We start from the raw sequence: 18,269 nt of genomic DNA, 5'->3' as shown, positions 1-18,269 counted from the left end.
AAAAACCTGTTTCCTTGGGGTCTTGTTTGATGCCGTTGAGATGCAGTGTTTTCTCATCCTTTTTTCCATGTACGGTCTCATGATCAATTCTTTATGTTATCGCCAGTCTTCGGCATCCACACCTCTATCTCAGCACCTTACAGCTGTACCTCACCATGGTCTTTTAATCAGCTCTCCATACTACATTTTCAATGTCATCTTCTGTATTTAGAATGTTTGTTGCAAAAAGATTATTTTGTGCTTCTGAGCCCAACAGCACAAAAAGGAATCTGTAGATGGCAACCACGTACTAAGGCACTGTGGTTTACACTTGACCTCATAGTGGGTCATCAATACTCTGTCTGTGGACTCCCAAGAGAAAGGAATATGCTACTTACCAGTATGCATCTGTTCTTGGCATGTAGAGCTGCAGAGTTGTACACTTAGCATAGATCGCCATCTGGTGTTGGGCCCGGATGTTTGCAGTTTGTTTTTCTTCTTGGACAGTCTTTGGAAGTCACGAGTTTGGTGACTCCTCCTTCGGTCCGTACTGCGCATGGGCTTCGGCTCCATCCTCAGATTGTTTTTCGCCAACAGGGAAATGATGGAGCGTAGTAATAACAGTGAGAAACCCATGTGTTGTATCTAAATAAGATGGACTGGAACGGATACAGGTAGCCGGGGAGGCGGGTGGGCGTGTACAACTCTGCAGCTCTACATGCCAAGAACAGATGCATACTGGTAAGTAGCATATTCCGTTCGAGGCATATGAGCTGCAGATTGTACACTTAGCATAGATTATATAGCAGTACCCAACCCTAGCGGCGACCACCGGTATCCGTTGCAGCTGTTTGAAAAAGTGTCTTTAGTACAGCCTGGCCCACCCTAGCTTGCTGCTTGGAATGCACATCTACACAGTAGTGTTTTGTGAAGGTGTGCGGTGTAGACCATGTGGCTGCCTTGCAGATGTCATCTAAGGGTATATTCCCTAGAAAAGCCATAGAAGCCCCTAACTTTCTTGTAGAGTGGGCTTTAGGGGGAACAGATAATGTTCTCTTTGCCTTTTGATAGCAAATTTGTATGCATTTTACAATCCACCTAGCTATCCCTGATTTTGAAATGGGGTTGCCTTTATGTGGTGGAGAGAAGGAAACGAACAATTGTTTAGTCTTCCTGAAGGGTTGCGTTCTTTGTATGTAGTATAGTAACGCCCTTTTTACATCAAGCGTGTGTAAGGCCCTTTCTGCAACAGATTGGGGTTGCGAAAAGAAGACAGGTAATTCCACTGATTGATTGAGGTGGAAGGGGGAAATGACTTTGGGCAGGAACTTCGGATTTGTGCGAAGTATGACCTTGCTGTGATGCATTTGTATGTAGGGTTCCTGTATGGTGAACGCTTGTATTTCACCAACCCTTCTAAGGGAAGTGATAGCTACAAGGAAAGCTGTTTTCCAGGTGAGAAACTGTAGCTCACATTTGTGCATTGGTTCGAAGGGCGGACCCATTAGACGTGTAAGAACCAAATTTAGATTCCATACAGGGGAAGGTGGTGCCCTGGGAGGAATTACTCGTTTAAGGCCTTCCATGAAGGCTTTAATAGCGGGCACTCTGAAGAGTGATAAATGCTGCCTGTTTTGTAGATAGGCAGCGATCGCTGCTAGGTGTAGGCGTATGGATGAATATGCCAGGTTACACCTGTGAAGATGGAGCAGATAGCATATTATGTGCTGTATGGATGCATCTAGAGGGTTGATTGTATTGTTACGGCAGTAAATTACAAATCTTTTCCACTTTGCGGCATAGCATGCTCTAGTGGTAGGACGTCTGGCTTCCATGATGATGTTCATGCAATCAGGGGGAAGGTTAAGGTATCCGAATTCTAGGATTTCAGGAGCCAGATCGCCAGGTTGAGCTGAGCTGGGTCCGGGTGCCTGATTTCTCCATGGTTCTGGGTTAGGAGGCATGGGGATAGATGCAATTTTTGATGTGGTACCACTGACAGTTGTAGTAGCGTGGTGTACCACGGCTGCCTGGCCCACGTCGGAGCTACCAGAATGAGTGTGAGGGAGTGCTGTTGTAGCTTCCTGACCACTAATGGAATTAGTGGGAGAGGTGGAAAGGCGTATGCAAATCTGCCTGACCAGTTCATCCATATCGCATTGCCCTTGGACAATGGGTGTGGGTATCTGGCGGCGAAGCTTGGGCATTTTTTGTTTTCGTGGGTGGCGAAGAGGTCTATCTGAGGATGCCCCCACTGTTGGAAGAATGGGTGAAGAACTTGTGGATGCAGTTCCCATTCGTGTAGTTGTTGTGTTTGTCTGCTGAGCAGATCTGCCATGGTGTTTTGTACGCCTGGAACGTGCTGTGCCAGGAGAAAGATGTTTTGGGGAATTGCCCATCTCCATATGCTCTGGGCTAAGCGGGAGAGCTGGGGAGAGTGTGTCCCCCCCTGTTTTTGTATATAATACATCGCAGTCATATTGTCTGTGCGAATGAGGACTGCTTTGCCCAAAATCTGTTTTTGGAAAGATTTTAGGGCTAGAAAGATCGCCAAGAGCTCCAGGTGGTTGATGTGGAGCGATTTTTGCTGTGGCGTCCATAGACCTTGCATGGTGAGGTGTAGGAGGTGCGCTCCCCAGCCGGAGAGCGATGCGTCCGCTGTTAGAATCACCTGAGGAACCGGGTCCAGGAACGGCCGCCCTTTGGAAAGGTTTGTGGTGTTCCACCACTGCAGAGAGTGATGTGTGCGGCCGTCCACCAACACCAGATCCGTCAGCTGACCCTGGGCCTGGTTCCACTGTTGTGCTAGGCACTCTTGAAGTGGACGCATGTGGAGTCTTGCATGGGGCACTATGAAGATGCAAGACGCCATCATTCCTATGAGCTTCATAAACACTCTTGCTGGAAGAGAGTGTTGAGGAAGGAATGTTTTGCGTAAGGCTTGAATGCTTGTGATTCTGGCTGAGTTTGGATAGGCAATACCCTTGGAGGTGTCTATAGTGGCCCCGAGATATTGCTTTGTGTGAGATGGTATGAGGTGGGACTTTTGGTAGTTCACCGTGAAGCCTAGCTGGTGGAGCAGTTGGATGGTGCTGTTTGTATGCTGCACACATTGGTCGTAGGACGCGGCTTTTATCAGCCAGTCGTCCAGGTAAGGGAAGACGTGAATGTGTTGACGTCTGAGGTGTGCTGCTACTACTGCTAGGCATTTGGTAAACACCCGCGGTGCGGTGGTGACCCCGAAGGGGAGAACCGTGAATTGGTAATGTTGCCCGTCCACCACGAACCTGAGGTATTTCCTGTGAGAGGGGTGTATTGGAATGTGAAAGTATGCGTCTTTCAGATCCAAGGTTGTGAGAAAGTCTCCCTGGCAGAGGAGTGGGAGGACTTGCTGTAGGGTGACCATGTGAAAATGGTCTGAGTGTATGTAGGCATTTAGAGGCCGGAGGTCGAGAATGGGTCTGAGGGTCCCGTCTTTCTTTGGTATTAAGAAATATAGGGAGTAGACCCCTAGATTTTGTTGATTGACGGGGACCTGCTCTATAGCGTGTTTTTGGAGGAGTGAGAGTACCTCTTGTTTGAGCAGTGTGGAATGTTCTTGAGACATTGGACGGTGCCTTGGTGGGATATTGGGTGGGGTAGATGTTAGTTCGAGACAGTACCCTGACCGAATGATTTGGGTTACCCATTTGTCCGATGTTATGGACTCCCATACGTGGATAAAGTTTTGTAGTCTGCCCCCGACCGGAGTGGAATGGTCTGGGGGGAGCGGAGGGGAGTCATTGTGCGGGGGGGGTGGCAGAACGGGTGTTGTTGGTTTTGCCCCTGCCCTTATTGTTGTTACCCCTGTAACCACCTCTCTGATTGCCCTTTGAAAAGGTATTTTGAGGAGGGGACTTGTAGGAGGTAGAGGCGTTATCGGTGGAGGAGCCTCTGCCTGTGCCACGAAAGGACGAGCGTCGAAAGGAACGTTTGGAGGCTTGTGTTTGGAGTGCCCCCATAGACTTTGCTGTGTCTGTGTCTTTCTTCATCTTTTCGAGCGCTTCGTCTACCTTTGGCCCAAAGAGTGTTTCCTGGTCAAAGGGGTGATTGAGTATGGATGCCTGGACTTCAGGCTTGAAACCTGAGATCCTGAGCCAGGCGTGGCGACGAAGCAGGACACTGGTATTTATGGCCCTAGAAGCAGTCTCTGCTGCATCGAGGGCACACTTAATGGAGGTGTTTGTAATTAGTTTACCCTCCTGTATCAGGTCATGAGCCTTGTGCTTGTATTTTTCTGGAAGGTGCTGCATAAGAGCCTCTAGTTCGTCATAGTGTGCTCTATCATATCGCGCAAGCAGTGCTTGTGTGTTTGCAATGCGCCACATGTTTGCAGCTTGGGAGGCGGTGCGTTTACCAGACGCGTCCAGAAGTTTAGATTCTTTGTCTGGCGGTGGGGCATCTCCTGAGGATTGGGAGTTAGCCCGCTTTCTAGCTGTGGAGACAACTAGGGAATCTAGGGGAGCAGGGCCCTTGATGTAAGCAGGGTCTGTGGGTGCCGCCTTATACTTCTTCTCTATTCTAGGGTTCAGTACTCTGGCTCTGACAGGGTCTTTGAACACCTCTGTAGCGTGCTTGGTGACACCCTTAAGCATGGGTAAAATGGAAGTGGATTTGTCTTGTATATCAAATGTATCCAGTAGGAAGTCTTCTTCTACTGGTTCACTGTGCATGTCCACCCCATGGTAGTGTGCTGCTCTCTGCACTAAATGGTGAAACCCTAAGGAGTCCTCTGGAGGAGACGGTCTTGATGGGTATAAGTCGTCCTGAGGTACATTGGGTATATCAGGGTTATTGTAATCCTCCCATGGATCTGGGGTCCCTGGTGGAGTGGGATCCATTGGGGCGTCCGCCGGGTAATTGTCCGGATCCCCATCATCCGGATCTGGGGATGGGGTCGGATCGTAGTGAGGTACAGGTGGCGGAGACCTGTGAGGTGGAGGTGGTGGAGGAGGTGGAGGGGGTAGGGGAGGCGGTAGTGGGGAGGGCACTCTGAGGGGAGAAGTAGCAGAGTCCTTCCTTTTGGGTGGAGGAGGAGGAGCCGGAGCATCAAGGCGTCTTTTCTTGGTAGTTAAAGTCAAAAGCCCAGTCTTTGGATCTTTGGACAAAGTCTTTTGTAAAGGGTCTGGTGTAAACAGAGCCAATGGTGTCGAGTCGTCTGTCGGCACCGGTGATTTCGGAACCGGGGGTTTCGATGGTCTGTGTGCGCCATGCTTTTTTGAGGTCTCCGGGTGTTTCGGCGTCGAATGATGTTTCGGCGCCGGAGCATCGGTGCCGACAGATTTGTGTTTGTGTTTGGTCGGCACCGAGTGTCCAGGCTTCGGCACCGGTGGTTTCGGAGTCGAGCTGGATTTTGCAGTCTTCGGTGCCGGATGCTGTTTTTCGGCACCGGGTGTCGGCTGGCTCGATCCCGAGCTGCCATGAGACTTTGGGAGCTTCGACACCGGGCCCGAAGGTGGGGTGATCGAAGTTTTGGTTTTGGTTTTGCCCAGGCCGGCAGGCGAGGGAGTAACCTGAGTCTCTTTGGTTTTCGGCGTGGGGGTAGGAGGAGGCATATTACTCACGGCCCGCTGCGCTGGTGTAATGTCCTCCACGTCGGAGTCGTCGGCCTCGGAAGCGCTGACGACGTCTTCCTCCTGCTCGGTGTGTGTTTGCCCCGAAGCTTCGGCGTCGTCTCCGAAGATGTCCGGTGGAGCTGCAGAGGATGAGTGCGCCATGGTGCGTCGAGCTCTTCGATCTCGGATGGTCTTCTTCGATCGAAAAGACTTGCAGGCGGGGCAGTCTCTGGCCTCGTGTTCCGGAGAGAGGCAAAGGTTACACACCTGATGGAGGTCGGTGTGGGGAAATTTAGACCCACATTTTGGGCACTTTTTGAACGGAGTCCTTTCCATCGGCCGGGACCGGAGTCGCGGAGGGCCCGAAGGCCGGTGTCGATGTACGGGATGGAGAAAGTGCCGCTTCGAGAGATGAAGATGATGAAGGAACTCGAAGAATCGAGGATTTTCCGTCGAGGCTGGAACCGTAGAAGTTCGAAGCCGGAGCACGAAGTATCACATCCGAGCCCGATGGCGGAAAAAAACAATCTGAGGATGGAGCCGAAGCCCATGCGCAGTACGGACCGAAGGAGGAGTCACCAAACTCGTGACTTCCAAAGACTGTCCAAGAAGAAAAACAAACTGCAAACATCCGGGCCCAACACCAGATGGCGATCTATGCTAAGTGTACAATCTGCAGCTCATATGCCTCGAACATAAAGGTTATAGAAGACATTTTCTAACCCAAATTACTAGATGGCGAAATAATGTACTGCATGTGACTGTATAGGAGATTTTCCTGGCAAAAACAAATATGGCCATTTAGGTTGCAACCATGTTCAAGGATCTCGCCAACTGTATCTCCGGTACCCAGGCCTCTGCTTATGTTATACTTTGATGCTTTCTTTTCAACCTTCCCTAGTTGGGTAAATGGACGATTCATATGCTCTGAATGTCTATTTTAAAACCATGGCTATCTCCCAGCATGCTTAAGTTTTACTTCACAATTAAAGAGGGAGAATTTGCCATGTATAATGCCAAGCTGCTTGAGGCAAAGATCTTTCATCATATCATGTCCAGCTTTTAAGATTCTCTCTCCAGCAGTGAGGAGGTAAAATATGTCTGTTTCATCTTAGTGGAACAAACCTGGATCAACAAAATCTCCAGCAGGGTATGAGACGCCAAAACCTTTGAATCAGAGGGTGAAGGATAGAAGATACTAGCAAGTAATTAGTCTGTGGACTGCTGGTGTAAAATATGGTTTCTCTCACTCTGCCAAACTGAATTAAGAAGAGCAGAAAAGGCCCAATGGAAAGGTACCATACTAATAGCTGAGGTAACGCTATAAACAGCTCTGAGTTCACCTCTGTCATAGTCAACTAAGTTGTTTGGGGAAACCACAGACAATAATGTGCACTCATTAGCAAGGAGAGGCAACATAAATGCTGCAATTCTGCAAATAGTATCATCACTGAACCTATGTGAGGCAAGAAGATAACAGCATATGATGTTGTCACAGTCGAAGCGGTCAATGGTGCTGCCGTCGACAACAGGAGGAAGCGGCGTCAACAGTATAGTAGTCGTCAACAGTGTCAAAGGGGTTTCCATCACCGTTGAAGATCTTTTCTGTTTCCATAATGGTTATTCCTCAAAGAAATGAGAATTTAGCACAAGTTTTTGCGTAGACAAACATTCTTCTTTCCTTGAATGTTTTTCTGAGGGAAATCCAGGTTTTTTTCTGTGAGGAGCTGTCTGCAGCGGCTTTGCCAATTGAGGAATCACTATAGGTCTCTTTTTTTTTGCGCTGCTATAATGGATGTACTTTGTGGGGCACTTTTAATGGAATCATCCACGAACGAGAGGCCATACCACTTACAAGCAGGGTATTTCTTACTGTTGGATGTGGCCATCTCTGCAGGGTCATCCCCAAACTTCTTGTCTTCACCCCATGTGTTTTATGAACCTGTTGTTGTTGGCTTTAATGAATCTGTGTATTTTACCTGTGCTACGTTCTTGATTTCACTCCTTTAAACCTGGTTAAATTGTCTTACACACAATTGGCGCATTTTATTAGATATACGTGCCTAATACAGTCATAGTACTTGTACCCAGGGTCTGTAAATTAAATGCTACCAGTGGGCCTGCAGCACATGTTGTGCCACCCACTTAAGTAGCCATTTAAAACATGTCTCAGGCCTGCCATTGTAGCCAGTGTGTAGTTTTAAACTGCGATTTTGATCTGGCAAAATAAACATTTTCCCAGGCCTAAAACTCCCTTTTTAATACATATAAATGACTCTTGGTTAGGCCCTATACATCCCATAGGGCAGGGTGCATTGAATCTACAAAGTTTTTACATGTCCTGGTAGCAGTGGCGGCTGGCATATATTTCGGATGGCATGGCGAGCCACATATAGGTGGCATTAAAAAACACTAAAAGGCACTTACTTTACAGACTTGCCACACAACATCCTCCTCACTTGGGTGTCTTCGCTCTTGGAAGCTACGGACCAGGAAACTGAACTCTCCAATCCTGGCACATCTCTCAGCATGAGAGACGCGTCAGGATTGGATGGAGCCACCTCTCACAGCACTTGTAAGAGCACTGGAGGTCTGCGGTCTCTACCTAGTTTTCTGAGAGGGCTAGGTTAGAGAAGTTTAAAATGCAAATGTCTGGCTGGCCATTGCAAGACGACCTTCCAAATAGACATGCATACTTTAAACGTAAGTGAACAGCTCCCTTCTACCACTTGGCAGCACTGGCCCCACCCTGACACTCTGTCCAGGACGGGTTGCTTCGAAAATAAAATGGTAATAAATAAAATGTATTACTATTTTATTTTTTATCTGCTTTGGGGCATGTTTTAGGGAGGTGGTACTCCTCCAATCTCACGGAGGAGATGCTCGTGCCTGGTAGTGAAAAATTCACACATTTGTTTTTCCCTATTGCGAGGCTACCTCACCCATAGGACAACATTGAGTTACATTTATTAGGAGCTAACTTTTGATTGAGAGCTTGTAGAAATGTCCTGTTGGACTTGTCTTCCCCCCCAACTTTTTGCCTCCCTCCCTCTATTTACTTTTCCAAGCCTCTTTTTTGCTGGTCTTAGGACTCTGAGGTCTTTACTACTGCTAAACAGTGCATGTGCTCTCTCCTCTAAGCATAGTAATGTTGGCTTACACCAAACTGGCATATTTAATTTACTTATACATCCCTAGTAAAGTGGTACTATATGTACCTAGGGCCTCTATATTAAATGTATCACAAACAAGAGAAGAGGGGGACCAGAGAGCTAATTAAGGTCCAGTGTCCATGCTCCTTATAACAATATTTAAACCCAAAAGAGGTCACTGTTCCTACGGCCAGGCGCAAAATGTCACCCAGGCCCAAAAAGAAAGAGAAAAGAGAGAGAAGAGTGAAGAAAGATCCTAGGTGAAGGACCCACTCAGCTAATGGAAGACCACTCTTTGTCCTCTGATGCCCTCACACACCCCGAAGGATGTCATGCTTCATCATCGGGCAGTGCTCCTCGTAGGGCCGGCGCTGCAATTCCCTACGGGCCCCCCGAAGGGTCACTTTATCGGAGATCTTTTGAGGTCTGCCGGATGTTGCATGCGGGTGTGTGGTGAGTGGGTCCTCTGTGGAGGGTGAAAACAGTGCTTGTGCCTTACCCTCACGAAGATTGTGGGTGCTGCTTGCCACACCCCAGTCAACAAATTTCTTACACTCCCCCCATTAGGAATGCAAACTTGCCCAGTGAACAGTAGTACCTGGGTGTAGCTGGGAGAGGGCCATTTTGCTAAAATTGAGGGAGCGGCGCAATTCCCTGCCCCACTTACATTTTAAAGGAGCTGCCTCAGCACACTCACAAAAGAACTTGACAGGGCAGGGAGGAAGGGAATTCCAGAAGCATCTGTGGTGGGAAAACTGCAGACGTTTCTACCGCTTAAAAAATGTGGAACGCCAGACCAACTCTTCAGTATAGTACTCTTCAGTATGCTATTATTGATGTACGCAATGCATAAAATCGAAATTGAATCACTGTTGTCGAAATCACATGAGATGACCTCTCCATCAACCCCGAGTCAGACATACGAGGTCAGGAAGGCCCTGTGACATAGGCCTGAGGCAACTGATTGACAGATCACAGGTAGGGTGGCACATAACCAGAAGAACAAACGCATGAACAGGAAAAACCCAGGTTAGTTCCACAGATAGGCAGCGACACCACAATGGTCCGGGGAGATTGGCCCCAATAAAACGCACATGACCAAAGAGGCACTCGTTCCCAAACCATCATACAGTTGGATACCACATGAAGTTAGCAACACTAAGCTAATCAGGACACAGCACATGCAGTGATCACGTGCTCCCCACGCCGGACATCTGAACACGTTACCCATTGGCCGTAATTGTGTTCTTGCAAGGTCGAGACCCACCTGCATTTGTCATCAGGTGGGAGTAATGTATGGCACCATAACTAGGCCTACATTCCTATGAATGATCGATGAATTGTTTTAAGATGCATCAAGAAATGTATATGAAGGCGCTCAAAACAATTGGACTTTGAGACAGTCTTTGGATCCAGACTCTGGAACTGTGCTCCGGGCCGAAGTGTTTGAATAAACTAACTATTCCTCTATTGCCAAATGCATCTGGTCTGTGTTTTTTCAAGGTAAATTCATATTCGAGCAACAAGTACACTCCTGGACCTGCGAAAGTCTACAGAAGGACTGCCTTGTACTCCTGAGAACTACCCTGCTGCTTGATGCCTGCCTCGTTTCTCAGAGGACAGCCCTGCTGCCACCAGAAACTGCCCTGCTGCTTGAGGCACGCCTTGTTCTTCAGAGGACTTCTCTGCTGCTTGAGTCCCTTCTTGCTGCTTGGAGAGAGGAACATCTCCTTAAACCCAGGACTACCAGAGTGACTTCAAGGTTCAGTTGCTGACCTCCAGTTCTGAGCTACAGGGACACAAGCTCCAGAGGCATCCCTGCAACTGTCCACCTGACCTCATGCAACTAGCCCTCCTTGGACCTGCCTGATCCCTGCTGGATCGAGTTCCAGAGCCCCAAGAGGTGCCTCCCCAGGCCCTAGACCCTTGGCTGGCATTAGTTGAGCGCCTCCTCTGAAATCTGAAGTTTTAACTTTTTCAGCCGGCTTACCTGGCTCCTGTGTCTGCCCAGCACTCCATCGCAGTCGGCTGGAACGTGGGATTTTGTCACAGTCTAGCACGACCAGATACCCACAGTTAACACTTTCTGCTTCTTGGTGCTATTTTTACATGTATCTTTACAATTGCATATCCTCCGTTCTACTAACTGGACTTTTGTCGATTTGGTTTCACTTTACTTATTACATTTTACTCTATTTTATTAAATTGGTGTGCAATATCTCGTGTTGCGCTTTTATTTTATTGTTTGCGTGCTGCATAAATACTTAACTTAGTGCCTCTAAATTAAGCCTGACTGATTTTAGTTCCAAGATATCGAAGGGTTAAGCACAGATTAGGTTAGTGACTTTTGTGGTTCACCTTGACGAGGATTGTGACTGTTGCTTGAGAGGGGTTTCACCCCCTGAACCAATAACCCAATTTCTCACACTTATTATTTTCCAGTAAATATAGTGCCACATTTCTCTCCCTGTCTTCCAGAGTTTTAGAACTAAATGTCATACAACTATCACAGCAGGATGCCTTGTTAGTAGGATAAAGGCAGTAAATAAATTGATCATGTGGATCATTAGTATAAATCTTTTTCGGTTCACGGGTAGAACAGGACTTGAATAAAGGTTTTTTCTCTCTGTCAGTAATGGTGATAGATGGTGACAGAGAAATAAATGGTTTCCTTGGACCAGTGAATAAGGTTTTAGCCCTAAAAACAACTCACAATACTCTGGAAGCCGAAGGTAGGGCTGGGCCAGTCCCAGGGTAAAACAAAGTAGCAGGATAAGGTCACTGAGAAGTTAGAGCAAAACTCTGCCTAGGGGACTGCTTCACACTCGAAGTGCGGTAGATATCTTAGCTATGGTGGCAGGAGCGCTGGCATTTTTACCTCATTTTCTGGATTTCAGGTTGCTTTAAATGAGTGGGATGTGCTACTAGACAAACACTGTTCTTTAGGCCTATGGCCGTTTTAAAACTGTTTTGGCATGCATCCTAGCACATCTACAGTATGTTTAGGCCTGGCCACCATCACTTTCCAGTGGTGCAGCATTGAAGAGACGGCTGGGGCAAATGTTGGTGCAAGACATCCACTCCCAGAAGTCTCATCTGTAGACTGCCATGTTACAAATAACCACAGAGGCACCTAAAGCAAGCAACTGCTCCAATGACCCGCTAGGGACGTGCAATAGTATGGAAAGTGGTGGAGTTCCGCAGAGGTATTTGTGCCAAACGGCACCACGTGGTAAGTTCATAGGAATAAGTGGGTAAGCTTGAGAAATATGGGCAACGAAAAAAAGTTTTTCTTGCCTCCATACCTAATAAAAAAGCAAGAAACAGTAGAGTTGGGATGCCACCCTCCCTTTTTCAAAAGATACAGTAAAATGAAAACAATGCTCTGGAGTGGCGTATGTGAAGTATAGAACTTTATAAAACACAAATAAATACAAATGCAATACACTGCAGGTAATGTACCCATGATTGCCAAAGTTAACAATGTTACAGGCCTCCTTAATAACTTTAAAGCAGGCTTCTCTTCTCAATCTCAAAACATAAATGCACTGAAAGATGCTGTTGTACTTTGATGATATTCATATTTGACCCGAGGAATTATTCACATACAATACTTATTTATTTCCATTTTACTCTTAACACAAAGTCGCCTGCTGCCTTTGAATGGGTGAAAAAAATATCTGTGAAAATTCGTACTTGCACAGGAGACACCTGATAAAAAACACCAGAATAGGAGTTTGGAGAAAAGTTTTTAGGTAGGGGCATTTAGACAAGGGTACCTGCACTGGATGTCGAGAATATAAGAAAAGGTTCGGCCTTGCACGTCACAAGTAATTTACTCAAAACAGATGGCATCAGTTTGTTTAGCTGGTAATGTCATGCCCACAAGACTGAATCCGCAGTAATTGGAAAATACACCTATGACCGACTGCAAATGAAGAAAAGAAAGTTCTGGAAAAGGAATTGGATAGAGTTGGAGAAGGAGTCATTCCTTAAACTTCCACTCCTGTCGGCACATGGGGCAGTGCTGTTGTACCTGCTGAGAGTTCAGCCACTTCAGGATGCAGTGCATGTGGAAGCAATGCGAGCACTGACCCCAGACCAGTGGGCAGTCGTCCCCCGGCACCTTACCTAGGATACAAAAATGGGAGAGGCACCATTAGACAGGCACGGCTGAAGCTGACAAGGCACGACCCCTTCCTCTGACCACAGCAGACGCACACATTGTTCACTCCATTTGCATGCTGCATAACCACATGCGCTCTACTTCAGATGCTAAGCACTTTAAGCTCACTACCTGGGACGCATATGCTGTCTATACAGAATAAGTATAGTTTCCACATATGTGTGTTCCATATCCCACATCCGGCTGGCACATGGCCTAGGGTGTTTAAACCCTACATTACTCATTGGATAATCTCACTTAGGGTGAGCTGTCTTTTCCTATTAATAGTCTACACTTTGAGGAGGATAAATGTAAATGTAAATGTATGTGTCTTATAAAGCGCACTGCTGCCCTGAGGCGTCCTGGCGCTGTAGACCGCTGGGGAACCCGTCCTGGCTATCCCTGTGAGATGGTCCCTCCAGGGTATCTCCAAGGTGAAACCAGGCATCCCCGGCGAATGTGGGGGGCCGTTGTGGAGATGAGGCAAGCTAATGCCCAGAGTTGCCGAGTGTGTTCCTGGTTAGAGTAGGTACCGAGGCGAGAATTATCGAGTCCGTTTTGACACTGGTCCACGACCCTGCCGCGTCGGGAATTGAACCCTGGTCCCTGGCCGATTCTCTGCTTACGGATCTGCCGCCTCTAACCAGTGAGCCACACCTCTCCACTACCACACCACTGCCAATGACTCCACATATACGATGTGCAAAAAAAAAAAAATCAACCTATTTCCATCTGCTATAAAATGTCTCTCACCTGCCTGCGTTCTTCTTAATGCGGGAGAAATTCCTCAAAGTATTTTCTGCAAATCTCCTCAGGAGAAGTAGAAGAAATCCAGTACCAGGGGTCTCTTAAATGACACACTTTGAAAAATATTCTAGGGGCCAGATTCAGAAAGGTAAACTGAGACGAAAGCCTTCTAGTTGGGATCGAAACGCCGTTGACAACCACATCTTTACTCAGGTTTGTTTATGAGGATTCATGTGGCGCATAAGAAGTTTTTTACAATTGTGACTGTTGTAGATATGTATGTGAAGTCACTATGGATGTAAAGGCCTGAGGTCTGGAAATCTGGTGATTTCCAACCCCGTTTTCACCCACTGAACTTTATTTATACTTTGTTTTTCTTTCAGATTATTTGTTTAGTATATGCATTTGTTAAGTTGGAGAAAACTTACACTGGTCACAATGTAGTTCTGTGTAACACTACTTTATATATTTGTTTGTGAAAGGGACCATTATCTAAAAACAGTTTGTAAGCCCACGGTTGCGCCCGACTTATAGGGTTCCCTTGTTTGCTTGTAAAGTACCTCAGCTAGACTGGAGACCAAAACTTAAGTTAAATTGAAACAAAAGTCTAACTTTTCTACTCGTAGATGTCCTTTGTGAATACCGAAAGTTGTAAGGTTGGACTATAGTCTCAGTTTACCTTTGTGAATCGGGCCCTAGGATTGGAGCTTAAATACTTAATTATTGTGTCCAACTGTATTTAGGGGAAACTTATTTTAATACCCCACATGGATGCTTTTGTTGCTTAGCGGTAAACTTCGTTACGGGAGACGGTCCTCAATGAGCAAGACTGAGCCATGCTCAAGGAACAGCTGACCAAGCTAGCCATTTCAATACAGCTCAAAAATCGTAGTCCTACCCTTTGCCTGAAGGACCAAAATACTCGATCTCTCAAGCAGAAGTATTGTGTGTACAATCCAAGCAGTACTGCTACAGAAGAGCACAGGCTTAGCATGGGAAGAAAGGAGGACTGTGATGAGAAATCAAGACTCCAAGAAATGAAGATTAACGGAAAGTAAAGTTGCAACACGGTTAAGGAACAGGAGATAATCTTAGTAGAATCAGCATCACAAAGGTCAGAGAACTGCTACAGAAATCTTTAGATTGGTTCCAAGTCACTACTTCCCTACAGAAGAATGATAAACAAGCATTGGCATAGCCAATAGGTCTCGCTTTTGGGACCTTTAAGTATTTAGCTATGCAGCCCTACCAGCTCGAAGGTTGCTTATAAATAACCAGCAAAGGGATGAGGCATAGGAAGGGAGGGTTTTGTACTCTAATCCTTTCCTGCGCTGTTGAATGTTTTTAGTACTGGCTAATCTGGTCAAAAACGCTGCACACAGGCTCTTGGTGCCACAACCACAGGACCTAAACCGTAGCAGGTTAAGGAGCATGTTTTAAAAAATAATAGTTTTCAAGAAGTGCCATTTTAGTCTCATAACAAAACATCTTGCACATTTAGCTCCTGGGATAAGTTTTGGAGGACATACACACTCATGTATTATTCAATCTTTGAGTCAGCTGGCTGCTAAGAGAAGTGTAATCTCCTTGTGTAGAGTGCACAGCTACATAAATAGGTATGTAAACGTGGTGCTTAAGGGTGTCACATGTTAGCCAGGATTACATGTACCACTGTTTTCACTATTTGCCACCATGCACAGAATTGTACTGCAGCACATCATAATGAATCCCTGCTGCCCATTATGGTATAGACGTGCGCTAATTCACAAGTGATTGCCAACAATGCAAGCATAACAATGCAACCACGATATGCACATACTTATGAATCATGCTGCAAGGTAAGATCACCAATAGTGTTTTTTTGGGCCCCATCTGATGTATTGTATGGGAGTCATTTAAAGAAGCATTTCCCAGTAGAACCGAAACATTTCCCTTCATAAACACATTGAAACTAGTATTACTACAAGCCACGTGTTACAGAACACTCAATACCAATGAGACAGCAGAATAGAAAAACATTTAATCCAATGTAGCAAAAATTACAAGGCTCGTGAGACATCAACAAGATAGCAGCACTGCCAAATCGGCGCTTCTGAATTACACTTTTGTTACTTTAAATGCTCTACTTTTGCTGTACATTTTGGTGCATTTCTTTTCAAAACAATAGCTTTGTTTGCGCATTAATCTTGCTCAGTCTGATCGCGTATATTGTAAACATGTATCTAAAATCAGCTTTCACATCACATCCTCGAGTAAACCTCCACTGCTAGGCCGCAGCTACCACTAATGGACGTCTTGGCTAAAATGAAACAATGCTATACTGACAGGAAGAACTGTCAGTGGTCCTCGCAGTGTGGCTGATTGACAGTTGTTGGGTTTTTGAGCACACGTAGAGAATCGGCAGCAAAGTTCAAAAGCACAAACACAAACGCTACATGACACCCAAAGTCACACACTGTAGCTGAGCTTTTATGTGCATGCACTGCAGGAGAGCTAAGGTCAGCCTCTGTAGGCGGGTTTTTGGGCCTACACGCTGCACCCGCACACGGGCATCACCCGGGATTCAACGCTCATACTCAGGAGCAAAATGGTAGCTGGGTTTTTAAGTATGCAGCAGATGGGTCACAGCGGAGCTTGTAATCACGGACTATATATAACCACTGCGCAATTCTGGCATTCAAACTGCAGCTGAGATATTAAGGGCCAGGCTGCTGCTTTGAGGCACACAAACCAAAGCCGGGGTTCTAGGCACACACAAACTGCACTCTTAACGTCTACGACTGCAGCCGTTGAATCTCAGACGAACTTGTAAGCATGTGACAGATGGGACAGCTAACCACGACAGCCTCTGAAGCCTATGAAAGTCAACGAGTTTACAAAGCCCAAGAGTCTAGGTGAGCTCTACACCCTGTGTGCAATAATAAGTCACACTTACAACCACATTGAGGCAAGCAGGTTTCTAAACATACACCACAGCAGTTTCTAAGCACCTAACCAGTAGCCGCAGGGCTTCAAAGCGCATACCAAAGAAGCAGGAACTAGCCGAGCTACGATTTAATTTAAAAAAGCACGCGAGTGGTGCGCGCGGCAGCAAGAGGAAAGTGATCGCGCTGTAAGGGTGCCGCGAACGATGCGCTTAATGAGCCATGACAGCAAGCCAGATGGCGCCTGTGCGCGTAACCGCAAGCTTTAGGCCACAAGCAAAAGCGTGTGGTCGGATTTTTAAAGCCCACTTACTAAATGTCTCGCCAGACCAGCGCATGCGCTGGCTCAGGCGAAACCTGAAAACCAAGATTGACGATAACTGCACCAGGCTAAAAAGTGCTGCCCAACAGAGTTTTCTTGATTAAAACCATCTGAATCTCTCTGCACAGGTGCAGAATCCCAGAACACTTATTCAAAAGAAATAACTATCTCCAGCCATACACATCCAATTTCTATGTCCAGTAACTCTCATATTTTAACAAAATGAGCACACTATAGGTAAAAACCAACCAGATAATCAAAATGGATTTAAAATACATAGGCCTGCGTTGCAGCTTCAACCTTTTTAACATTCTGCCTTTTAAAAGAAGAAAATTAGCCATCACAATCACATCAACAGAGCCAGTTGATCTCTCACATGTACCAATTTATCGCCACCAAAGGGCTTTAAAATATGCTCCATTCTGATAGCTCTATTCAGGGAGGGTGGTTTGGTAAATTAACAAAGATACCCATGTTGAAGAACTGAGGTTTCATTCCCCACATTCATTAACTTTCATAAGCATTAGACCTGAATACCAAGTTTACCCCTTTAACAGAGTTGGAATAGCCACGAGAACTGGAAGGAAGAGACAAATAATCAGGGTGCCATGAACACATGTAAATTGTATTTGCAGAGGAAGACTGGACTGCTTGTGAATCAGCTTTGGGGACATGATTAAAGAAGCAGAATGCTGCTCTCCCATCAACAAAATTTCAAATGGTCCGTATGTAATGGCTTCCCCGAAGAGTTTTATACATTGAACGAAGCGCACTTGGTGGAAAGGCTATTCGATGCCTTCAAGGAAGCAAAATGCACTGGTACCTCATTAGCAATCGCCCAAAAAACCTTACTCACGATCCTTCAGAAGCCTGGAAAGGACTGCCTCTACTATGGTCGTTACAGATTGATTTCACTGATCAAAGTGGATATGAAGATACTGGCTACAATCCTGGTAGACTCCGGAAAGTGCTTACTAGCCGTAGCCTTCATATCCCTCAATCACCTGAGAACTCTATGTCAAATATTACAGCTTTCTACAGATTTCCCGTAGGACGCAACTGCAGAGAAGGCCTTTCACAGGGTCAAGTGGGATTACCCATTTAGAACCATGAACAGATCCTTCCTTCCTAGGTTTGCATTTTATATCAAAGGTCAAGTGGTTCTATAAGGCTTAGACTCCTGCAGATTTGTCATCTTTAGGGGTACACAACAGGGCTGTCCGCTTTCTGTTTTGCTTTTTCTGCCTGCAATGGAGCCTTGCTGTGGTCACTCGCCATTGTGCAGGATTCAAACCATACAAACAAAAGTGGAAAACTCCAAATTCTTCCTGTATGTAAACAAAATACTATTTTTGCTCCATAAACCTCTGACCTATGTACCCTCTC

At 46.2% G+C, this 18,269-nt stretch overlaps 1 protein-coding gene across 2 annotated transcripts in view; it reads right to left on the bottom strand.

Annotated features, from left to right (window-relative positions):
* Positions 1 to 12,116: 12,116 nt before the first annotated feature.
* Positions 12,117 to 18,269, bottom strand: part of ANAPC11 (anaphase promoting complex subunit 11) — a 31,869-nt gene continuing 25,716 nt past the window's right edge. For both annotated transcript variants that reach the window (XM_085617537.1, XM_085617536.1), the window contains exon 3: positions 12,117 to 12,856. In XM_085617537.1, coding sequence (XP_085473663.1) covers positions 12,711 to 12,856 — 146 coding nt within the window. In that variant the 3' untranslated portion in view covers positions 12,117 to 12,710. The remainder of the gene's footprint in view (positions 12,857 to 18,269) is intronic.

This window comes from Triturus cristatus, chromosome 7 (assembly GCF_964204655.1).
Source record: "Triturus cristatus chromosome 7, aTriCri1.1, whole genome shotgun sequence".
Taxonomy (NCBI): Eukaryota; Metazoa; Chordata; class Amphibia; order Caudata; family Salamandridae; genus Triturus; species Triturus cristatus.
The sequence above is the reverse complement of the archived record's forward strand: the minus strand, read 5'-3'. Positions and strand labels throughout refer to the sequence as shown.